Genomic DNA, 26466 nt, shown 5'->3' with positions numbered 1-26466 from the left:
TCCCAGAGCAACAGGGGCTGGGGCAGGTGTGCAGGAGAGGGAAGCTGGGATGTACACAGACGGAGTGAAATGGCTTCACGACTACTCTACCCAGATATAATCTCCAAACACAGAAATGGAGCTAACGGTGATACTGTGAGTGGATCAAGACACAAATAAAAAGTCACGTTACTACAGTTATTAATTCTGTCTCCAGATTCAATTTTCCCACAAACATTTTCAAGCTCAGCTAATCCTATGACTTGGGGATTTTAAGATAGAAGAATACACATATGTTATGTTCCTAAGTTCTACTGCAGAGTTTCTTAGATAAATTTCCCCAAAAGCCAGAACATATGAATTAAGACATGTGCAAATTAACAGAATTATGTATCAAACAGGAAATATGAGGGACACATTGTCAGTGAGTAAGCAAACATCGCCTACAGAGTTCTCAGGGACAGGATTGCATCAAGAGCTGCAGTGAATGTTTCCTCGACACAGCAATCCTCACCTCCTTCCCAACCTATGGTGAAACTGGAAATAATTAGAAGCCAGCTTTTGCCGTGTGACTAACTGAAGCTGCTCCCTGGGTATCATTTGGGCATTAAGTTGAATATTCTTTCCCATCACAAGGGTATCATTCATTAAATTATGGCTATAGTCCGCTAGATGGGTCTGTGGTGGAAAGAGTTTCAAAGAGCAGTTCTTAAAGTATTTAACACTCTAGGTAATCAGTCGTTTACGCAGTTGTCTCGTGTGTGTATTTTGGTTACTGGTTGCTCACACCTGTACATGTTACTCACTCTCCCAGCCAGCAGTTCCTTAGCACCCTATCTGTGCCCTGTAGAATGCCAATTTTGGGGGAACAAGAGATGAAAACAAGATGCTCTCCGATCTTAAGGAGCCTCAGGGTTCTGTGAGATACAGACCCACCAATACAAAGCATGCCACAGATGCCACCAGTTAACTGTGGTCAAATACAGATAACATAAAATTTACCAACGGAACCATTTCTAAGTGGACAGTTTAGTGATTAAGTACATTCATATTCTTGTCCCTCCAGAATATTTTCTCCCTTGTAACAAAGAAACTCTGTACCCATTAAACAACAACACCCAATTCCCCTTACCCAGTCTCTGGTGACCACCATCCTACTTCCTGCCTTCATGGATCTGACTACTCTAGGAACCTCATATAAGTGGAATCATACAGTATTTGTTCCCTTTATGTCTGACTTACTTCATTCAACCTGATGTCCTCAAGGTTTATCCATAGACTGGAATTTTACTCCTTTCTAAGGCTGAATAATATTTCATTGTTAAGGATATAGCACATTTGTTTACCCATTCATCTGTTACTTTCATTATGTAAAAGACGCTGAGGAAGAATAGAGGGTCTCCGAGAAGCAGACGAATGAGACTTGACTCAGAAAATGAGGAGACTTTCACCAGCCACAGGACAGAAGGGAAGGGTCTCTGAGGTCGAGGGGCAGTGTGCGGACTGGAAGCAGGGAGGACATGATACACTGGGAGAACCTACACACGACCCGAGTGCAGGGGGTGTATGTACATCAGGACTTGAAGCTGGAGGGGCAGGTGCGCGGAGCTTCCTGCCACCATGTCTGTTCTCATTTAGCCTCTTTTTCAAGAGCTTGCCCTGGTCCCGCCCGAGGGACTGATCTAATCAGCGTCCACACAGCAACACAAAAAGAGGCAAATGGCTACAACAAACCTTTTCTCTTGATTTAATGAGTGCTGTCAGGTGCTTCAATACCAGAGGCCCATCTAAGCTGTATGAGAAGTTCACATTGTCAAAGACGACCACTCCTTCCTGGGGCCAGGACGGTGGTGGGCGTTTCTGGTATTCCCAGGGTGCTTCTTTTTCCAGATCTGTATATTCAATCACCCTTTCTACTGAAATCATCTGAAAGATATGACATCACATGAGTTAGGAACAGAGGGTCTTGTTTATGGATGTTCAGAGACTGTGAATGAGATGCTCTGCATTTATGTCATTATATCTGCTTTTATGTAATGAAGAATGTCTGAGGTCTTAACCCCCCAAAAGACAGAAGTAGTAGTTTGACGAGGACACTCATGATTTGTAAACTTGTTCATTGTCTTGTAACACTTTTGTTACGGCTACTTTCTTCAACATTATATTAAAACAAAAAGAACTAGAGAAATGAATACTATGATTTCACTGATCTAATTTTTGCATATGAATTTTAAAAAACAGAGAATTTTGTCAATGAAAAGAATATGTATGGACGCCCACCAGTAAGTAGCATTTTGCTACAGAAGGGTCATCTGTTATAGATGAATAGAAATGCATAGTCAGTACACCTCATTTTAATAATTAGTTACTTTCTTCTCTGTTAGAGAGCGAAATAGAAAAGTTTCATTTTCATCATTTTTCTCCCTTTAGGAGAAATTGAAAATATTCGAAACAGCAGAGAATTTACATATTGACTAAGGCCTTCTAAACAACCATAACTTGATAGTACATTCAGAGAGAAGGGGCACCAATAAATTCAGGTGTTCAACACATACAAGGAAAAATTCTCAAATGGGGAGGGTGGGCAATAATTAAATTAAATGAATTAAACAAATAAACCTCAAAATACTAAATTCTCCTTTCACCAGGAATGAGGAATTACCCTAGCTTATATCTTCTCCAGGATTTCAGAACCTCCCTCCTACAGAGACATTTATTATATTTGAAGACAGCTTGTGATGAATATAAAACCTGCTGACATGGCATACATAACACTGAGAAAAAGATGTATATATTTTATTTTAAATAAATTGTAAACAGATGGAGGAAGGATCTAACAAACCCTGTTAGCTATGATGTAAAAAAAAAAAAAAAAAAAAAAAAAAAGAGAAAAGTTTTAAGATTTTTTTTTTTACATAAGAATTGCCTTTATGTGATGTAACGACAAGGAGACCTGAATAGGCTAAAAGGTAAATGTTACCATATTTTCAACTTCGGCACTTTGCCTTACGCACCACTGGAACATCCCCATGAGCGTGAGGGCGTAGGACAGCGCCAGGCCAACCTGGCCGGCATCCAAAGCTAAATGAGGAAGAAGAAGGGGAATAACTTAGTTCCATTCTGAACCCTGAGTTGGGATCCTACTGTCTCTGTACCAAGACTTCTTTATAATATTTAAAACACTTGCACATAACAACAGCATTACTTATATTTTTACTACCTGTTGATTGAGACCATGATCCAACGAAAAGCAAAAAGAAAAAACAAAGAAAAAAAAACTATGAACTCAGAAAACTATTAAATAAGTTTATTAATCCCGACAGGATTGACATACACTTGACAGTATTATACAGGTGAGGAATCGTGTCATCATTCAGGCTTTCGTCATTATGGTTTCAAGGACCATTATGTAATTTCACTTTGTATGCCCAACGCAGCCACAGTTGGAAACCACGAAAAACAAGTCAATAGGTTCTGAGAGCCAGTACTTTTAAATCTAAAAGACTGCTCTCATTGTCCCATCATTAAACACTATGATTCAGTGTTGTTACTATGGAATAGTTAGGGATGGTGAATTCACGCCACACACACCATTACCTGCTCATCTGGTACCCACACAGCAGAGGATACTGTTCTTTCCTACAGAGAATATTTCTCACCTCAGTACACCAGGAAGCTACAACCAAGAGATCCGAGGAGCCTGAATGCCATAGGCTTGACAAAAAGCTTAACAGCAAACTTGGTTCTCTCCTCCTAACACTAAGACGCTATCAGGAAGGTTCAGAAGGTCAGTTGCTAGAGTTGTATAGACTTCAACCCATTTAAGAAATATAAAAGGATCAAAGCCCTCATCAAGACATCTCATTAGGGCTTCCCTGGTGGCGCAGTGGTTGAGAGTCCGCCTGCCAATGCAGGGGACACGGGTTTGTGCCCCGGTCCGGGAAGATCCCACATGCCGCAGAGCGGCTGGGCCCGTGAGCCACGGCCGCTGAGCCTGCGCGTCCGGAGCCTGTGCTCCGCAACGGGAGAGGCCACAACAGTGAGAGACCCGTGTACCGCACACACACAAAAAAGACATCTCATTAAAGGCCTCATCAAGACCCAAATGACTCCTCTACAAGGGCCACACTGGAAAACCACACGCTGCAAACACTTTAATACAATTCATTAGAACCAAATGGTATATGGGATTAGACAATGAGCCAAGAGTTTAAATTAATAACTGCAAACGAAGCTATAAATTGTAATCATAATACAAATAGTTATTCACATCTGTACTTACTTTTTGCCAGAACCAGGGACCCAAAGGCAACAACAATGACAAAGATGGCACAGATGGCATCCAGACGCACAGCGAACCATCGGGACGTAGTCAAAAACAAGAACCAAGCCTCTGGATTTGTGAAGTATAAGAAGCATAATGAATAAGCAGAAGTATCATGGAGGCTGCTTCTAATGAGGGAGAGCATTTTGCGCAGTTGAGCTACAACAGATTTTTACACAAGGTAGGACAGCAAAGTTACATACTCAAGCAACCTAGAGATCACGAAAAGCTAGGTTCTGACACAAGACAACGTATGGTATACACAGATATCAGTCCAGGGGCTTTGTGGGAAGAATGTACTAAAGTCTTCAACCCACAGGTTATAAACAGAATTACGATCCTAATCCTGGACATAGAAAACTGGTCTCGTCGGTGTGTTTCTTACAGTTCTGGGCCTCAACATGAGGCTCATCCTCTCACAGGGCTGACTGTTCCTAGTTCTCTGCTGGCAGAGAGCGCAGCTCACACTGTTTCCAGCACCTTCTGCACTTACTACAGGGCCCTGCACAATGTTTATTCTTAGGAGCCAGTATCCAAACGACCATCAGCTAACAGGATCTGCATGTGGCTTTCAAAATGCCATTTTATCTTCAAAATACAATAAAGATTGGAAAGTTGGGCCAGGACTTTATTGACTTAGAGGGAATTCTGGGTGGCAAATCTGATAAGAGAGAAATTATTTTCCTTCTTCAGGTCTGCCACCCTGTGTGCTCTGAAAAGAGTCAGCAGGGGCTTCCCTGGTGGCGCAGTGGTTGAGAGTCCGCCTGCCGATGCAGGGGACACGGGTTCGTGCCCCGGGGCCGGGAGGATCCCACGTGCCGCAGAGCGGCTGGGCCCGTGAGCCATGGCCACTGAGCCTGCGCTCCGCAACGGGAGAGGCCACAGCAGTGAGGGGCCCACGTACCGGAAAAAAAAAAAAAAAAAAAAAAGAGTCAGCAAATTACAGCCTGAGGGCCAAGAATGGCCACAACCTGCTTTTGTAAATAAAGCTTTACTGGAACACAGCCATTTGCTGATGTATTATTTTTGTCTGCTTTAGTGCGGTAATAAACAGCAAAGCTGGAATTCCCTGGTGGCGCAGTGGTTAAGAATCCGCCTGCCAAGGCAGGGAACAGGGGTTCGAGCCCTGGTCCGGGGAGATCCCACATGCCACGGAGCAGCTGAGCCCGTGCGCCACGACTACCGAGCCCATGATCCTAGAGCCTGTGCTCCACAACGAGAGAAGCCACCACAAGAAGAAGCCTGCACACGGCAACAAAGTGTAGCCCTCGCTCTCTGCAACTAGAGAAAGCCCATGTGCAGCAAGGAACACCCAATGCAGCCAAAAATGAACAAACAAACAAATAAATAAATTTTTGGACAATTCAATTATTAAAATAAATAAATAGCAAAGCTGAGTAGTTGCAACAGAGACCGTGTGGCTCTTTGCTTAAAAAAAATAAAATCTGTTGACACCCTCCCTAAACGGACAGAAGGCCACAGGGCACCTTGATGGAAGCACAATGCAAGCCAGTGAGGGGAGAAGAGCAGGGGTGTGATGGGGAAGAGGAGAGCACAGAGGGGAGGCTGAGAGGAAGGGCTGGGGAGGCGCAGAGAGCGGTGTGGGCCGGCAAGGCCACCGGACAAGGACTCAAGCCTCAGAAGGCAGCACCTCCCATCCTCTGAAATCATGTCCAGAAACTTACAGACCTGAATGCAAGTCCTGGTGTGCATCGAACAGTTCCTGAAACCTCTCTTCGGCTTTGTACGCCCGGATGGTCCAGAGTCCTTGGAGAGATGATGATAAGTGGGAAAATACTGGGCTCCGAGCTGGGGAAGCAGAGACAGACAAACGACAGAGAAAGTCAGGGAGACTCGATGCAAAGAAATCCACTGCCTTCCAAGGGGCAACACCCAAGGGCTTCCTGGAGGAAGGGGGATGACGCCCCTCTTCGGGAGAAGATCCTCCATGTGACCCTCCAACTCTTGCTCACACTAAGCTTCACTTTTATGACCTGGACATGAAAGATCTGACCTAGATTTAGATAATGAATCTCCATACTAACTCAATCATCAAGGTCCTCCTCAAACAGGGCCACATTCCAAATTCTTCCCTGACATCCCTCCAGGTAGAAATTACCTGGAGGTAATTTACCTGTTCACTAATTTTTGGTTCAGTATCATTTTAAAATTTAATTCTCCGTCAAGAGTCCCTCACCACGCTGAATTTTGATGAACTATCTGTGTGTCGTCTCCACCTAAGATTAGAAACTTAAGGGCTGGCACAGGACAGAGGCGAGATAAGTAAGGTGAACGGATAGTCTGCCATCTCCTTCCATCCTGGGAATTTTCCTACACCTATGCCAAGAGTCTCTTTGTGTGCCACAGAGCACCTGGGCGTCACACGGCCCTTGTGCCCAGAGGACCCATGCAGTCAAGGGGTCTTTGAATAGTTTCGACTTCCGCTCTGGGAACCTGATGGATGTTTTTATAGCTGCCCTACTGGATACTTGAGGCATTTGGAGGCCACTGTGGTATGTGACACTGATGTCACTCTTTTAGAATCTGACAGCGGCCATTCTCTTTTTAGTGACTACGTATTGGTGTGGGGCCTCGTGTCCCATGACCGGCCATTTGTTTCCTGGCATCTTCTCTAAGAGCACACTGAACACGAGCACCACGGTCTGGCTCCCGCACATCAGGGAACAGGTGGGTTGTAGGTTGCTGGGCAGGGAGGACCCCTTTTGGTTTTCATTCCCCACCGTGAATGAGGCAACTTGCTTTCTTTGTGGGCAGATTCTGAGCCTGTGACCTTTCTGGGATGAGTGATAACTTGTGCTTTATCAGCAGGAAATACTGACATCACTTTGTTACCCGTGCATCTCCTAGAAAAGACATTAGTTCTACCATGATGAAATATTGTATTTTTAAGAAAAGTATTTATGGAGTAGATGCTCTGTGTGAGGAAGCATGTCATGAACAAGACAGAAACAGTCCCCTGTCCTCACGGTGCTCACATTCGTCCTCCTCGTGCTAAAATGCAAAGCTGCAGCTGACCCGCCACCAGCTCCATTTGCCTTAAGGGCCACATGGACTCACAGTGCCCATAATATCCAATTACCTAATGTTAACTTAGTGAGAAATTCCAGAAGACAGAGTCTGCAGAATTTCAGGGGTCTGGTCCATTACAGCATAAATGGAAGCCAGCCGGAGTTGCCATCTCAACCTGAGAGCCCCGGGTACTCACTTGTAGATTCAAGGCGTTTCACATCCCTTGACGTCTGTAAGAAATATCTCCGGAGAACAAAGAAAATGATGCCAAGGGGAACCAGGGGTATCGCAATCCAAGGAATCACCGAAACCGCCACACCCACCACACCAATCACTTGTAGAAATGTCTGGAAGAGTGAAAACAGATACAGTGGCCTCTTTATCCAGCATTCTCTTCAAAAATAACCTTTAATGGGTTGTTTTGTTAGGATTAAACTCCTTTCTTCGAAGGACATGTTGGAATGGTAAGGAATGCTTTCCCATCCAAAGAAAGAAGAGGGGCTTCCCTGGTGGCGCAGTGGTTGAGAGTCCGCCTGCCGACGCAGGGGACACGGGTTTGTACCCCGGTCTGGGAAGATCCCACATGCTGCGGAGCGGCTGGGCCCGTGAGCCATGGCCGCTGAGCCTGTGCGTCCAGAGCCTGTGCTCCGCAATGGGAGAGGCCACAACAGTGAGGAAAAAAAAAAGAAAGAAGAAAATTATAGGTGTTGCTCATGATATTTATTGCACGCTTACCATGTGACAAAGTTTTTCTGAAAAATATTTGTTTATTTATGTATTTTTGGCTGCGTTGGGTCCTTGTTGCTGTGCACGGCTTTCTCTAGTTGCGGCGAGCAGGGGCTACTCTTCGTTGCGGTGCGCAGGCTTCTCATTGCAGTGGCTTCTCTTGTTGAGGAGCACAGGCTCTAGGTGCTCGCTCGGGCTTCAGTAGTTGTGGCTCACAGGCTCAGTAGTTGTGGCACAAGGGCTTAGTTGTTCTGCTTCATGTGGGATCATACCGGACCAGGGCTCAGACCCATGTCCCGTGCATTGGCGGGTGCATCCTTAACCATTGTGCCACCAGGGAAGTCTCACAAACACTCTTAACCTAAGCAAAAACTGGGATATACCAACAACATGAAAGGATGGTGATGGGAATTAAATGAGATACTGCACATAAAGTGCTTACCAGTTCATATATAACAAATATAAATTCTAACTCCCTTAATTGTGTTCTAGATTCAAGGAGCCAGGAGAGATGGGATGGTGTATTCATAGATTTATGGACCCAAAGAATCTTAAGAATCTCATGAGGTTGGACCCTGTCAGACAGTTCATTCTAATGACTGGAACAGCTTAGTACCAACCAAGGACATATCGGAGCAGGTGCTATTTTTCCTAGGTGTGGTAATGATGTCACCTGTACCAAAGTGACTGTGGCTTTTCTCTGGCCACAGAGAAAACTTGAATGTGAGGTCTATTCTGTTTGAAGACACACTTTTAAAATAATATGAACAATAAACCTCATCCGTACTACAATTTCTGTCCCCTCTGTATTTTCTTCCCAACTCTAGGCCTTCCAAAGATTGATAACCTTAGGGGAATGGAGGCAAGTCACCATTTTTTGAGATGTTTCCTATTCTATATCCTTTTTTTATTTCAAACTTTGCTTCTTATTAGTGGAAACTTACTGCTCTGAAATTGCTGAGCATTTCTTGGAGACTAAGGGGGAAAAATGGTAGACCTCTGAAGCACCAAAGCAAACCTGATGAAGAAGTATATTCCAAACAGAAGATCAATGTGACATTTTCTCTTTCATGCACCATGAATTGGTGAGTTCATATCAATGAAAGTACAAAAGCTACATTTTGTAAACTAGTGAATCCCAGGAAATTTAACTGTGTCCACCCTAGGTCACCCTTCTTGGTGGAACGAAGCAGCCTTGTTAGGATGTCAGGATGACTCAGGCAGAAGACACTGTCACCACCACCTGCGGAAGTGAGGTCCAATGAGCACCTCTCATCCTCAGAAATGATGCTGTCCTGTGAACAGCTCTTTCTGACAAACCACACTATAAGCTAAGTGAATTGTTAATCGAGTACAGAAAAACAGTAAAGGAAAAAATAATAATAATAATGCTTTCTGGAAAATGTTAATGGTTTTGTTTAAAAACCTCCCCATTCAAAAAATGTGAAAACTAAGATAACTGCTGTATTGCTAGTGCCCATGGCAAATTCTTTCATAATACTGAAGAAATTCCACAATTCTCTAGATCTGGTTGACAAACAAATAAATGGTGGTTATTACCGCACCCTCCAAATTACCAATAATGGATGACATTTCATGAGGCTTGCCATGGGTCCCACCTCTCTAGTATTTCACAAGCATTACTAATTTCATTCTCATATCACATCTGAGTAGGAGAGATTATGCTTTCTGTTTACAAAGCTCAGAGAGGTTTGGGAGTTTGCTCGAAGTCAGAGAATTTACTCATTTTGTTCCCGAGCCCGTTCTTTTCATTTCTGCCTGATACAGTATCCCATATACAGATAAAACTCATAATAAAAAAATTAAGATCTAAATATACTCCCCTTTTATAATTTTCCCCATTTATTTGCATTCTCTCCCATGCAGGGGCCAGTTCTAGTTTCCTAGCTAATTAGAGCCTGATCAGCTCATACAGCAGACTGATCATTAAAAGGTCTTAAAAATGATTGCTCATAGAACACACTAACATGTTTTAATAATCACTGTTTAAATTTTTTTTTTAAGTTTCATAAGAAAGCATAAAATACAACATGACTTAATTTTAATAAATACATAAACCCCAAGAACACACACATGAGGCTGAGGATTTTATAAGTTCAATGTATACACTTGGATTAAAGTTCCCCCAGGAAGTCTCTAAGTCTAGAATTAACACTATATTCTAATATGGCAGACTTTAACATATTCCTTTCACAAGCACAGTGTGAAATACGAGGGCCTGTTTGCCTGTTTGGCATTTAAAGTCCAAATTGCTTACAGTCCTGTAGGAATTCCTAGGTATCTCTACCCACATGTCACTTTAAACTTAATTCCATGGGATTCTGTTCCTGCCAGTCTCTGTGAAGCTTGTGCCAAAGAACATGCTTTCTATAAACACCAGTAAAAATGTATTCTTCTTACTTTATGCAAACAAATATGCCATCTATCCTTTTGGCTCACTCCATTCTTATGTGAACTCTCTCACTCACTCTTGTAATTGGGCACAATGTGAAATATGTATTTAATCATAAAATCACTTAATAAGTAGACAGGACTTTTATTATCTGTTTACAGGATTAAAAATAAAATGAGGATCATTAAGATTGTTAACACCCCAAGAGAATTGCAAATCTTTGAATTTTGCTGTCAGTCAGACTCCTAAGAATTATATTCCAAGTTGTGATAAGTACAAATCGTCCAGATTGCCTTAAACTATTACTGATTTTTGCAGAAAATATGACTCAAGTGCAATAAACAAAGCGAGATTCACTTCTTGGCAAGAAAATACAGCAAGATTTTCTTCTGATTTAGGGAGATTAAAAAAATGCCCAGTTTTTGATCAGTAAGCTGTTTATTGATGTGGGTGTGGGAAAGATTCTTCTACCTATTTATTCTGGAAACATATCAGATGAAAAAAAAAAGCCTTTCAATGAAATGACTATCTCATCAATTGTACTGCTAGCTCACACAAGATTCTTATAGAGGCAGTAAAATCCTGAACGCCTACACGAAGCTCTCTAAGGATTAAGAAATAGAATGTAATTTCTGGGAGTTCCCTGGTGGTCCAGGGGGGTTAAGAATCTGCCTTCCAAGGCGAGGGACGTGGGTTCGACCCCTTGTCCAGGAACTGAGATCTCACATGCTGTGGGGCAACTAAGCCCGCGAGCTCTGGAGCCCGGGCGCCATGACTAAAGAGAAGCCCACATGCAACAACGAAGAGCCCACGTGCTGCAACGAAGAGTTGACACAGCCAAATAAAGACATAAATAAATAGTTTTTAAAAACACAAAGCAATATAATGTAATTTCTATGAAACAATACTCCTTACCCTTCAATCACAGGATAAACAGAAGCAAAGGGAAATCAGTGCAAGCTCCTAAACTTAATACTAACCCTAGAGTTAATGTTGAGTCTGCAGGTGTAAGGTGATATGGTACCTTGCATGTCTAAGGGAGTCTACAGATCAGCTCTGGTTGCAGACCCCTCCTTTATCACATTTCTTTTGACCTCACCCAACCCAATTAACTCTTTTATATAAGAAAATGATAAAAAGTGGTGTATCTTATCTCTATGATGAGATCCATACACACTCTAATATTAATAAAGCTTTTCTAAATCTGTCCTTTCCTTAGGATTCACTAATCATGCTTTTCATCCCTCAGTTGACTGCCTTAGATCTATTCAGATCCACACTAGCTGTGGAACCTGTGTAATCCTTCAGGTAGCCCTTAATCCTGAGTCACAGTTAACTCCACTGAAGAGTGAATGGTGGGGTTTGGTTTACAGTTTCTTAACCAACACAAGAGAAATGATTAGGGAAACAGAGTGCACTTCTCCCTTCCTTTGTGTTCAGCAAATCTCAACGATCGATAGCTTCCTTACTAACCTTTTTCAGTGTTTGAGCTTATTACGAAATTCAAGACTACAGTGCATCTATTTCCTGTGTTTGAAAAGCACAGCTTAGAAATAACACCAAATAAAAGTGGAAATAAAATGTTGAACAATGTACCCCACATAAAAACTAACCAAAAGAAAGCTGGAGTATCTATCTAACATGACGTTAGGAAGGATTCCTAGAAATAAAGGAAAACATTTCATAAGAATAAAGGGTCAATTTTATCTAAAAGATATTTAAAAAAATCCAAACTTACATAATCCTAATAACACAGCTCACTAATGTATAAAGCAAAATCTGACAGAACTCAGTAGAAATAGACAATGCCATACCCATAGTGGGAGACTGAAACCCACCCATCTCAAAGACTGATAGAAAAAGCAGATAAAAATCAACGGAGATATAAAAGACTTAAAAAATGTCATTAATATATGTGACCTAATTAGGAACTATACAACACGGCAGTCAGTGATTACCTAAGACATTCTTTTCAATTGCATATATCCTACACTATAAAGCAAGTATCAACAAACTTCAAGGGACAGAAATTGTACAGAATATATTCTGACCTAAGCAGATTTAACAAGAAATCAATAACAAAAAGGCAACTAGTATGTCACTAAATATTTGGAAGTTCAATAATATATTTCAAGGTATCATCTAATTCAAAATTACAATAAAATTACAAAGAATTTTGGCATAAAAGAAAATGAATATCTACAAATACTAAAATTTAAAGGCTGCAACTAAGGTGCTTAGAGGTAAATTTATAACTTTTAAACATTTTTTTTTAAAGGCCACAGAGTGTACATGGGAAATCTCTGAATCTTCCTCTTAATTTCACTGTGAACTAAAAACTGCTGTAACAAAAAAAATGTCTTATTTAAAAAAACAAAAAGAAAGTATAAAAGTCAAGGGTCGGGCTTCCCTGGTGGCGCAGTGGTTGAGAGTCCGCCTGCCGATGCAGGGGACGCGGGTTCGGGCCCCAGTCCGGGAAGATCCCACATGCCGCGGAGCAGCTGGGCCCGTGAGCCATGGCCGCTGAGCCTGCGCGTCCAGAGCCTGTGCTCCGCAACGGGAGAGGCCACAACAGAGAGGCGCCCACGTAAAAAAAAAAAAAAAAAAAAAGGGGGGGGGGGGGGATTACCATTAATGTGAATTAAAAGAGAATAACACAAGAGATATCACAGGCACTAAAGATGGGATATAATGAGCATTGTGCTCATAAACTTAAAAATACAATGCAAACAACAAATTTCTTGAAAAACCACATACAAAGACTGACAGAATATGAAACAGAAGATCTGAATACTTCCATATCAATTTAAGAATCTGACTCCATAATACGAAAATTTCCCACCAAAAAAAGCCTTTAGGTCTATAGGGCTTCCCAAGTAGATTGTGAAAAAAGTTTTACCAAATTCTTCCAGGGAATTTGACTCCAGCATTATCATGATATAAAAACCACACAAACACATTAAAAGAAAAAAATTACAATCCAAACTGTCTTAGGAACATTAAACAACATACCAATAAACTGAATCTAACAACATAAAAAAAGTAGTATTTCACAATCAAACTTGGCTAGGCAAGTCAGAAATCCACAGGGCCAGCTGTTACAAACGAAAGGCTGGAACTCTTGGGCAGGAGCCAATGCTGTTATCCACAGGCAGAACTTCTTTCTATTCAGGGAAGCCTTAACTCTTAAGTCCTTTCAACAGACTGAATCAGGCCCACCAAGACTATCTAAGATAGCATTCCTTACTTAAAGTCAACTGATTATGTCCTTTAATCGTATTTATAATATCTGCACAGTAACACCTAGACTACTCTGTGACTGAATAACCGGAACGCAGCCTGGGCAAACTGACACATAAAACTGACCATGGGAGTGCCCTGGTGGCCGGCCTAGTGTTTAGGATTTCGGGCTTTCACTGCCCTGGCCCGGGCTCAATCCCTGGTTGGGGAGCTGAGATACCACAAGCCGCAAGGTGCAGCGAAAAAAAAAAAAAAAGACCATAACAAAAATATCCATTTCCCATGTCTTTTTATGAGGACTGCATAACTCTGATACCAAAACCTGGCAAAACATTTAAAGAAAAGCAAATTATGAACCAAGATGCCTCATGAACGACAGATACAAATATTCTTGACAAAACATTAACAAATTGCATACAATGATACGTAAAAAAAATATATATATGGTACACATTAGGACCAAGTGGAGTTTATTCTAGGAATATAAGGTTAATTTAACCTGCAAATATCAATCGTTATAATATACCACATTAAAAGATTAATGGTGAATAATAATATAATTATGTGAAGAAATGTAGAAAAATATTGGTCAAATTTTAACACCTATTCTTGATTTTAAAAACAGTAAAATTCTCAGGAATTTAGGAATTAAAGGAAACATTCAATCTACCTAAAAAAATTGCAGTTAACATCAATCTTGATGGAAAAATATTAAAAGATTTTATCTTAAGAGTACAAGAATGTATTATCACCTTTTTTCAACATTGTACTCAAACCTCTAGCCACAGCAAGGAAATAAAACTCATAAATATTGGAAATGAAGAAGTAAAATTGTTAATATTCGCAGCTAACATGACCGTGGATATAGAAAATTCTACAAGATTAAAAAAGAAAAACCACGCCCAGGAAATGCAAGGTGGATTCACAAATAAATCAACTGTATTTCTAAACACCAGCAACAAGCAACTGGAAAGTGATATTAAAAACAATCCCATAAATACAATCAAAAGACATCAAATATTCAGGAATGAATTTAACCAAAAGATTATATAAGATTTCTGTAACAACTACAAAACACTTCTAAAATTCAACATGACCTAAATAAGTAGAGAGATGTACCACATACATAACTGACAGATTCAATAGTGTTAAACGCAGACTCTCCTCAAATGGATCTATAGCTAAAAGAAAATATTAATCAAAATTCCAGCAGGCTTTCATTGAAAACAAATTAAAAGGCTTCTAAAATTTGTACAGAAAAGTAAATGATCTAGAATGATCAAAACAATCTTAAGGAAGAAGTACAAAGTTAGAGGACTTAAACCAGAGGATTTCAAGTCTTACTAAAACGAACAGTAACTAAGACTGCAGTACTGGTACAAGGATAAACAGATCAATCGAACAAAATAAAGTATACAAACTCAGACTTATTAACATACAGTCAGATGATTTTTTAACCAAGGTGCCAATTCAGTCCATAAAAGTCTTTTAAACAAACGTGGCTAGAATAACTGGAAAAAATAGTCAGTAAGCATGCATGAAAAAGAGCTCAATATCATTAATCATTAGGAAAATGCAAACTGACACCACAATGAGAGTAGTCATGCACAGAAAGACTTGAATCACAAAGACTGATAATACTAAGTGCTGCAAAAACTGCTAAGGTGTGGAACAGCCAGAACTCCCATATGTTGCTGGCGGGTGTGTAAAATGGTGCAACTATCTTGAAAAACTTTATGGTAATTTTTTTTAAAGTTAACAAACGCCTACCTTATGACCCAACAGTTCCACTTGTACGTGGAGCTTGTATCATTCCTCTAAAATAGAGCTGAGAAGGATAACTTGTGTCCGTATAAACACTTCTCCAAGAAGGTTCATGGCTAAAAGCTATGAACAACACAAGTATCCGTCAACTGGAGAATGGATAAATTACTTGTGGTATCTTCATATAATGGAATGACTCAGAAAGTAAAAAGAAAGAAAAGAACCACTGAAACAAGTAGCAACATGGATGGATCTTGAAAATCTTGAAAGCACGTTAAGCAAAACAAGGCAGCACAGCAAAACCTGCACTATGTTGATTCCATTTATATACGGAGCCCAAGAACAGGAAAACTGATTTCTGTCGACAGAAATCTCGGATAACTGCGGGGGTGTGGAAACTGACTGCAAAGGGGCAAGAGAGATTTTTCTGAGGTCATGGGAATGCTCAACGTTTTGTTTTGTGTGGTAATCAAAGGGATGTAAACAATTATCAAAACTCATTAACCAAAAGAATGAAAAATTGCTTGTTTCATCGTACGTAAAGTATACCTCAAAAAATCAATAAATACGTTTTAAAAAATAGATTAGAAGACGGTCCAGTGGTTAGGACTCGGTGCTTTCACTGCTTGGGTATGGGTTCGATCCCTGGTGGGGGAACTAAGATGCTGCAAGCCCCACAGAGCAGCCAAATCATAAAACAAAACAAAACAAAAAGACAAACAACAACAAGAAGAAAAAGAAAAACACAGCAACGACAGCCATGATGACACCAGAATCCAATTCCCATACCTTAGGTTATGCTCAGGCAGGTGTTGGCAAAGTGTAAAATACACAATCATAATTTCATGTGTTGACTACCTTGGGTGCACTGGGAAAAGAAGGCTGGGGGACACATGTGGGAGATAACGGTAACCAGCAGGGTGCCTGAGCCCCAGCTGACATATCTCCTACAGGATGCTGCCCTTGGCTTCAATGCTAGAGCTGTCCTATCTGCTTCCTAACTGGATGCAGATAACAATCAGGGAAAACGAAATCAAAAGGCCCAGAGAAAGAGTTGCAAGAAACAAAACTCACAAGCAGAGAGCAAACACAAGACAAACAGATTATAATTCATCACGTTCCACATCAGACTGGAGACATATATCCATGCATAAAGTAGCAAGGACGAGGTTTTCATAAAAATGAAGGAAGTTCTCCAGCTCACCCGTTCTTCTTAACTTTATCAAGAAAATACACGGGTAGATAGAATTGAAGAAATATACTCAAGAAGAGCATACAGAGACTCTAAAGGTCCTCACCATGAGTAAATGTTTTGCCATTTTCCCCTCCCTAGGAACAACAGTCCATTTGATCATTCCTAAAGATACAAGATGGCGGGGAGAGAAAGCACTGTGAACGGCCACTATAGTTTTGTAATGGACATCGTCCAATAACGCTGCAATGTAAAGTTCTATGCTCCGAATAGCACCACGAGGCTTGATAAAAATGGGGTGCTTATTGTTTTTTCTTTAGGTCTTAATTAGCTTCTTGTTAAACTATAAACGTTATCATTGGACCACACATGCTGGGACAGACAAAATGGAACACTTGGTTGCCAGCCTAGGAAGGTCCCCACTGATTAACTGTCACCAGGCTGATGCTGGCAGTGCTGATTTCTAAGTGTGCTAACGATCAAGCTGGAGAAGCCCACCCGCCGTCTGATCTTTCATTAAAAAGAAAGGTAAACGGAGCATACGACTGGGCTTGTGTGAAGCATATCACCTTACTCTCTGAAACCCGAGGGTCAAGTGTTTGTAAATATTTCCAGTAACCAATATTATCAATTCTCCTTTCTATTAAAAAGGAAACCCACTTTAACTTGGCAGTGTGCATGAATCTTTAGCTCTGGGACTAGCATTTTCGGGGAATATCCCATCCCTGCAAATTCCAAACTAAAACGCTTCTGTTGATTTTAAAAGCGGGAAAATGCTGTGATTCAGTTAAAATGGATGAGTTTACTTTTAAAGGGTCCAAAACACAGAGATCTTTCCAACAGGGCAAGGCAGCCTAACTAACAATCACTTTTGTCCAATGGGGATTTGAGGGAGGGGGTGGGGAAAGGGTCAACACACCACAGAAACCTCAAAATGACAAAGTCATTGTTCAGTGAAAGAGGCTGGAATGCTTTCTACACACTTTCCCTGACATCTCTACACAATGAAATGCAAGGGTCAGTGGTACTGAGACAAGCAAAGGCAGTTCCACTCTTTGCTTCTATAAAAGCAAGTGACCCAAGCTATGAGCCCCTGGTCTCAGGCTTGCTTTGTTCTCAGTATCCAGATGCAGCAGCTTGTTCTTCTGCGCTCCCCCCTCTGCAAAGAAATGACTGCGAACACCTCCTTCACATTTTCTTTTTCTCGGGCATTTTCACTTCATAAAGCTGCAGTCCATGTGTTTTGTGTGTGGTGAGGAGGGAATGACACGTTCCATGGTGGTCCCCGCCACTGCCAGCATTGGTGGCTCAAGTAGCCTCAGGATTAGCCCTTTGTGTCCGTGAAAGGATATGAAAAGTCAGTTATTTAAGCTCAGCCAAGCTGCCGTGTTTTGTTTTGTTTTGTTTTGGGGTGGATTAGGGGTGTGTGAGGAGGAAAGGTTTTGCAGTTCCGTTTTCCTCAATAAATTACATCATTTTGCAGTATGCAAGTTTGCATGCTCAGAGCAGTTCCCAAATTTTATTAATTAATATGCCTCAACCCAACCTTCCGAATCTTACTGGCCATTGTCACGCACTCATTTTTCTATCGGGAGACTTCTTGAAAGTGGACATTTTAATGGAAAGAATTCTGGAATAATTGTGACTCCTTACTCAATGTTATCAGGGATCTTGAAGTTTCCGAAATTGTATGGAAATATTTAGTACTCAATGGTGTATTCAGAAAACAACTGTTTTTCCCCCCCTGTAGGTCTACATTGGAAAATGTCCATTAAATTCTTCAGGATTACAAACCTAGAATCTTTGTGGCACACACTCACGTGGTGATACAGATCGACCTGGAAACTGCAACAATTACTTTATTGTAACATAATGCTGTTACTGGACTATTTTTCCTAATGAAAAATATATGTGTTATTTCAAAAATAACTAGCCATTATTTAGCACTTAACATGTAGTTAGAATTTTATTGACTTCATTATGTGTTCCCAACAAACTTTATGAAGTTGGTAATATTTTCTCTATTTTACAGAGAAGGAAAGTGTAGCTTTGTGGGAGAGAGGGAGAGAGCTAGGACTCAAGCTTGGGAAGGGAGACTGCGGGGCTCCCCACTCCAGCACTCCTTAAAGCTACTGACGTCACAGAACATTATCCCTAAACATATAATCAGTATATAATACAATAGCACAATCACACCACTAAAGCATCACGTTTTCCCTAGAGAACAAAGAACACTGGAAAAAACCATTTTCAGGGCTCTTACATCCTCAGGTAGAATCACACTAAATATACCACATCAATTGGCTTTTTTTTTTTTTAATGTTGACTTCCTTCTTCCTTTAGAATGACGAACAACTCCAGTTTGGCCAATAACTATAATTCAAGTGGACACGCAACATATCTGGTAACTACAAGAGTCAAACTAATGGTGTACAAACTCGTAATTCCCCTGTTAGGATATGGGGATACTAATGCCATCACCTGAGGGGACGGACTGTCCTGCAGTGTGGAACCCCTATTAAGAATCCAGGGTTTTCATTAGAAACACAAGGCATTGCTACTTGGATGTCCCAAAGATAAACCTGGACAAGTCAGTGCCTCGTCCTGTCTTCCCTATGTTGGCAAAATCCTATCCTTCTGGTGGTCTCTTCTTCCTCTCTGTAGCCTTCCATCCGACACTCCAAACCGAATTCCTGTGCTTGAGACACAAGTTACCCTGCGATCTGTCCCACTGGGCCTCTCCATCTTTATCTCCTTCGATGACTGACCCCCAGGCTTCCCGATCCAGCTATTTACGGTATGCCGGCCCCCGCCTCCATCCTGCAGTCTCCTGGGCTCCCTGCCATTTGTGCATCCTCCATCCCAACATGAGGTTCGGGAATCAATGGGAAGCCATCCCCAGTCTCTCCAGGCAGGGTTACAGAAGATGCCCCCTTAACTGCTACAATCTGAATAGTTAGTCAATTCTAGAATAATACAAAATCTCAATGTTTTGGTATAATTTAACAGCAGAAATAGGTATCATGTCACGAGTTTCTCTTGTGTAAATCACATCTGTACTGCATCATCTACAGTTTCTAAAACACTTCTGAAACTCTCAGCACAGAATTCTCCTGTATTTCTCCAATTCATCCCTCCCCCCCACTCATCTGTTGTCTCATCGACACCTTTTTTATTTAAGTGACACCTTTATTAATTCCTTCCAAAGTATCCAACTTGCCAAACAACTCTTCCATTTGGAATCCAGAGATTTACAGTTAAGATAATACAACAAGGGCAAGTAGCGTGAACAAGTTTAGGAAGAGTCACAACGGATTTAGAACAAAGATAACGAGGTTGAGGACTGGAGCAGAGTGTAGGCACCCTGGAGGCAGCCACCGGAAGCATATTTTACAGAGGAAATGGAGAGATGATGTGACGCAGGAGGAGGTGAAAATGAAGAAACGGATTAACCGAAAAAGAGCAGTTGCTGAATCTGCCGTCCCATCTAGAGGCAATCAGCCTCCTGTTTCAGGGTCTCTTCTTTTCTGTAAGGTATGGACATTGTTTTATTGCAGAATAGAGTGGTCAAGAAAAGCTTCATTAATGTGGAAGAGAGACTTTTTCTGGTCCTTAAATACTGAAGCCTTGAGAGGCTCCATCTGAGAATGGGCTAAAGATGTGCAAACGCAGACTTCCCCGGCGGTCCGGCGGTTAAGACTCCGCGCTTCCACTGAGAGGGGCGTGGGTTCAATCCCTGATCGGGGAACAAAATCCTGCATGCTGCAAGGCGCGGCCAAAAAAAAAAAAAAGATGTGCAAACGCAAACACACACACACACACACACACACACACACACACACACACACACACAGACAAACCAGTAGATCAACAGCCAGTCCATCAGACATGTAAACTTTCTTTCCAGGAACCGTAGGGAGATTAGATTTAAGGACTAGGAAATTTCAATTTTACTCTCTAGGCCTGGGCTCCTTCATGACATAAATCACTGGCAAAGAAAGAGAAACAAATCTATGTAGATGTGTATTCCGAGATGGTACTGCACCGTGGGAAAAGAGTCCTACTGCAGTGTCAGGGGTGATGAACGGCCAGTCTCTGAGGATCCTGGGATCCGATGATCCCTTCAAGGGTCTCACCCTTTTATGATATATTAGTCTGCATTTCAGTGAAAAAGCAAACTTAACTTCTGAAATTATTTGGGCATTGGAAGCAAAAATAATAAAGGTATCTGATCTTAGAGGATCGCAGGCAGGCTAAACTATGTAACACAGTATTCATAAGGAAAAGACAGAAGAAACACAGAAATAATACAAAGCAGGTGTTTTGTATAATAACAAAACATTAAATGAATTACCTGAGATTTCATTTTAGGGAACGAGAAAGAAATTAGATGAGAAAAAGTATATGGAACAAACACTTTAGAATGAAAAATGATCAACTATATTTCAAGGTTTATCAAATATACCCAAGGATGAGCAGAATCATCAAAAATGAGTTTGTGGGACTTCCCTGGTGGTCCAGTGGGTAAGACTCTGCGCTCCCAATGCAGGGGGCCTGGGTTCAATCCCTGGTCAGGGAACTAGATCCCGCATGCATGTCACAACTAAGAGTTCACATGCCCCAACTAAGAGCCTGCATGCCACAGCAAAGATCCCGCGTGCCACAACTTAGATCCGGAGCAGCCTAAATTAATTAATTAATTTTTTTAAAAAAATGAGCTTGAACACACTTGGCACTACCTACATCCTTTAAAACAAAACCGAACTGAAAAACCCCCTTCAAGGCCCTTGCCAACACCACTCTCAGCTGGTGACAGACAGAAAGACTGTTGCCCATTGGGAACTAGGCTTCCAGCAGCCCCTCCTGCCCCACCATCCACAAAGGCCTTTTCCTCTCATCTGGGATCAAAGGTCGCTTTCTAGAAGCCACGCCCACCTCCTGGACCAGGCTCCCTTACTACCTCCAGCCCCACACCCAGTTTGCCTTCCAGGACTTCCCCCAGGGCGCTGCCACAGTTAGGATTCCAAAGGCGGCAAGGGGTGGATCTCTGTGTGTCTCCCTCCCCTTGGGGGCCTGGAGGGGAGGATTCCTGCCTGACTCACCCCCATACTTCAGGGCGTCAACGCTAATCCCTGTTTGTTGAGGGGAAGGAGGGGCAGAGGAAAATAGTACCCACCACACACCCCCAACCCCACAACTAAACACCCAACCAGCAGCTCCTCCGCAGACCCTACATTCCGGATGGGCCTCTCTCTGGTTTTACTCAGACTCCTTCCAGGAGTAGCCTGCCTTCACTTCGGCTTCCTCCACGCCTCCTGAATTTGCAGCCCTTTGCAGTCTGGCCCCGCCCATCTGAAACCTGCTTCTTAGGTCACCAGAAGCCTCCTGATTTCTAAATCAACTGACAACTTTCCAGGGACTTACCTTCTCCTTTGCACTTAACAGACTTGTCCTTCCTCGGTCCCCCAACCTATTTCCCCGTCTCTTCATTGTGTGTCTCCTCTGCTTCCCTTCTCTCTCTGCTTTCCCTCTGAATATAAAGGCTTCCATAAGGATCTTTGCTCCTGAAATGCTTCACTCTCTCTCTCGGCAGTCTTATTCATTTTCACAGATTCAGCTTTTACCTGCTCAGTAAAGAATACACAGGTGCCATACTCATCCCAGGTCTCTCTTTTTTTGTTTTTTTTTTTTCGTTTTTTTTGGTACGCGGGCCTCTTACTGTCGTGGCCTCTCCCGTTGCGGAGCACAGGCTCCAGACGCGCAGGCTCAGCGGCCACGGCTCACGGGCCCAGCCGCTCCGCGGCATGTGGGATCTTCCCGGAGCGGGGCACGAACCCGCGTCCCCTGCATCGGCAGGCGGACTCTCAACCACTGCGCCACCAGGGAAGCCCAGCAGGTCTCTCTTTCGAACACCAGACTCTTACTTCCAATTAAGTACAGGATGCTTCCACCTGGAGGTCCAAAAATGTCAAGGAAGATCTGGGTGTGGCAATCAGATTTGTCTCACACTAAAGCCTTATCCAGTCTCCTATCCAGTATACTCCTGTTGTAACTTACCACACAGCACAGTACTTGCTGACTTTCGATCTGTCTCTCCCAGGGGAGTGTGCCTCAAGGAAGACGGGAATTAGATTTCATTCAACTCCACATCCCCAAGCCCTGCATGGTGCCTAGCACACGCGACACACTCAAATGAATGCTTGTCCAATGAACGAAGACAAAGGGTTTACCTTTTTCATCCCCACATCCCTAGCACATAATAGAAGCTCGATAAAACACTGCTGCACACAATCCAAAAATGAAGACATGTTGTGGGAAAGAGAAATATTGAACGAATCACAAATCCACACATCACAAATATGCAATGGAAATAATTCGTTTGAGAGAAACTTCAAGATTTCCCATTATATTTCTAGTTGCAAATACATTCACAAAACCATACAACTGGCCATCAAATATTACAAATTTACTGCATTATTAAAATGATTATTAAGAATTTAATCCTTAATAAAATTAAATTTTAAATACTACTGAAACATAAATATTATGTATGTATGGTACCATTATTAATTAAATCAATCACTGTTTTAAGAAAGTGAGAGGCTATATTTATGTTGTTGTTATTTATGCTGTGGTATTAGGAAGTCAAGTCATACACTTAAGAATGTGAATTTTAAGTGACCACATTTTGTTTGTTTGTTTATGTTTATTCAAATACATTATGTTTTGAAGGCCAAAGTCCTATTCAAAGAATTCTCCCTCAATGATTTCTCACATACGAGGTTTATATGGCCTTTATACTTTGTATTTCAATCCCTATTTTCATAAAGATATTTAGTTTTCATGAGTGAAGAACCATGTTCGGGATTGATAGATGACTTGGTTTTTAAAACACTGTTAATACTCAAAGCTGTTACGATTTTTGAAAAAGCAAACAAACAAAATGTGTCTGAACAACACTTTAATAAGCCAGATGTGCACTGCCAGCCACTGGCTAACTTATCTAAAAAGCCCAAGGCAACGCTGAGATAACCTGCAGACTGTTGTTATTTTGTATAAAATATTTATTTCCTATATTTAAAAAACTTCCCTCATTTCTGGCCTACCCTTCCAAAATGTCTCGTCAGTCAAAAATTGGTCTCTCTTCATTCACTCGTGTTCCATGCCTGTGTCGGCTCAGGTTCCCATATCCCACACATTAACCCCACTGTTCCTCTGGAATTCTCACTGGAATGTTGCACAACAGTAAATTACACTCATTTCAAAATGAGCTGTGTCACTGTTTCCCATCAGCATGGATATGAATCACTAAATGAAACCAAAAACAAAACAAAAAGCAAACAAAACCCCACAAATGTTCACACAAATACGAATCATTTGTTGAAGTCCAAGGGACAAAGTTAAGTAAATACCTTCCATGTGGCCAGCAAACTTGCTCACATTTTAAACAGAATTTTCTCATCTCAGTCACTGTGTTAGTGGAATAATAAAATCTGACTTCTGACTGCCTTCATGGGAGTATACCCCCTCCCCCATTATGAGGGCTCTGTCTCAGTTCCCTTTCTTCAATTCATCAGCCTCAGACTTAACTGGAGACACAATTATGTTCTAGGCCAATGGTCCATATTTCTGAACTCTTACTTACAAAACCAACAAAATTATCATTGTCTTTCTTACAGATAAAGTAATGCAACATGCATGCTATGGATTAAAAAGTTACCACAGATAAGTGTAATTACATTATTTCTGTACCTGCTTGATTTTAATTCTCCTGAAAAGTACTATCACATGCTTATCTTCAGTAAGAAACAAACATTAAACATGTCAGTGTTGGTTTTAATACTCTGCAAAGTGGAAAGATAGCTAAGCTTTGAATTTTGATTTGTATTCTATTTGTTACTATAAATCCTGCCAAGTTCTTTCTGGCTCAAGAATAAGAGATGACATGTAGATCAGGAAGGACCACAAGATCAAACCAAGGTTAACTGCTTGATACGGAATTTCCCAACCCTTTCTAAAGTCAGCTGTTGGGTTTAGAAGGACTCACGTTCTGTGAACTTCCCTGAGCAGAGGAAGACCTGCTAGTCATTAGGATTCTGACCCTAAGAATCAGAGGAGAGACATTAAAACCCAGGGTCTCCTGATGTCAGCAGCCCGTTTTGCTAATGACATTAAAATCAAAGGCACACAAGAAATTTTCTATCCCAGTTCTGAAAGGGGATGACAAAACTCTTCAGAGAAGCTGATGGGCCAGACAAGAGACCTAAATGTCACTTCCATTTCAGATTCCTATGCACTTGTGAGGGTGTTACTGTTCACAAAGATAATATTCAGGATACCTTTTATCCTGACTTTTTAAGTTAGAGGATTGAGTCCAAGTGGATAAAATTTCCTTAAAAAAAAATTAACTCCTTAAAAAAAAAAAAAAAGATCCACCTCTTAAGCAAAGCCGTAAGGTGAGTCAAGCTGATCGTCATTTTGACCTTCCTTTGCTTTAATTCGGGAGCCTATTTAGAAATGTAACGGGCAACCCTCTTCATTCGGTTCAGCTCAGCTAGCAGAGCTAATAGGCTTCTAATTAATTTCCAGAAGATCGCTGTTATAACTAACAGGTTTTAAACATTTGGTTGATTGGGGAAAATGAATTGAATATAATGTATTTGATTTGGAAAATTAGTTTTCATTCTATGTGCTTACCATAATAGTGTTTATTTTAAGTTTACATGATTCCATTAAGAGTCCCAGATCACCACTGGGTTCTTTTCATCTTTACAGTGTCCTATCCAAATTCAAAAAAAGAGAAAAAAAAAATCAATTTACATTTTGATTTTTGTTGGCCTTTCTTTGAGGGCAGGTCGACTTCATTTTTGTGGCTTTAATAAAAATCTTTGCTTGCTAATATAGCAACAGGTCCAAATACTTCAAAATGATCCCAGGGATACCTCGTCAAAACCCCACTCATTGAACGCAAAGCCTCTGGAGAAAGGCTCCTGCACACAAAGATGAATCAGTCACTGCATTGTTTATTAAGTTTCACCTGACTCCTCCTGATAACCATTTAAACAATGAATGTTGGGAAACGTCTCTCAAAGAATCAACAACAATGGCAGGGATCAGGGCTTTTATATTTAACTAATACCATCTTATAAAGGAGAAAATATTTCTTCCTGAAGGGATTATGGGAGGCTTCTTAGAGACACCTGCAAACAAAACAAGTGACAATAGATCTTTATCATAATTGATAACTGAGTCATCCTTTATAAAAAACTCCTTTCTTGAAGACAATAATATTGAGATTTACTATTGCAATTAGATTCAAGAAATCAGCTAATTGGAACTACTGGTATTTACGTTTCACCAAGATTAAGTTAGACCCTTGTCCCTCAGGTTAAAAAGAACAGTAAGACTCTGCCTCTAAATCACAGCTTACTTCACATTGGTAAACAGTGGAGGCCTCTGCCCATAGGCTACATTCATTGGCGCATTTCTTTGTGACTAACAGGAATGGCTAGAATAATCTCAGGCCTATTATTGATATTTCTGACATAGTTAATTTTCCAAATTAAGTATTTGTGGCTCCTTTTATAAAAATGGCTCCGGGGGCTTCCCTGGTGGCGCAGTGGTTGAGAGTCCGCCTGCCGATGCAGGGGACGCGGGTTCGTGCCCCGCTCCGGGAAGATCCCACATGCCGCGGAGCGGCTGGGCCCGTGAGCCATGGCCGCTGAGCCTGCGCGTCCGGAGCCTGTGCTCTGCAACGGGAGAGGCCACAACAGTGAGAGGCCCGCGTACTGCAAAAAA

At 41.4% G+C, this 26466-nt stretch overlaps 1 protein-coding gene across 5 annotated transcripts in view; it reads right to left on the bottom strand.

Annotated features, from left to right (window-relative positions):
- The window catches only part of ABCC4 (ATP binding cassette subfamily C member 4), a 223712-nt gene that overhangs the window by 48127 nt on the left and 149119 nt on the right, over window positions 1–26466 (bottom strand). For 3 of the 5 annotated variants that reach the window (XM_029209923.1, XM_029209924.1, XM_029209926.1), the window contains exons 21-25: window positions 7530–7680; window positions 5993–6112; window positions 4262–4372; window positions 2960–3060; window positions 1714–1905 (exon numbers count right to left, since the gene is read on the bottom strand). In XM_029209923.1, the coding sequence (XP_029065756.1) occupies window positions 1714–1905; window positions 2960–3060; window positions 4262–4372; window positions 5993–6112; window positions 7530–7680 (675 nt within the window). The other 2 variants (XM_029209927.1, XM_029209928.1) reach the window with 2 other exon arrangements.

This window comes from Monodon monoceros, unplaced genomic scaffold (assembly GCF_005190385.1).
Source record: "Monodon monoceros isolate NGI ecotype Baffin Bay Population unplaced genomic scaffold, NGI_Narwhal_1 Super_Scaffold_8, whole genome shotgun sequence".
NCBI lineage: Eukaryota > Metazoa > Chordata > Mammalia > Artiodactyla > Monodontidae > Monodon > Monodon monoceros.
Note: the sequence above shows the minus strand (reverse complement) of the source record. Positions and strands in the feature narration are given on the sequence as shown.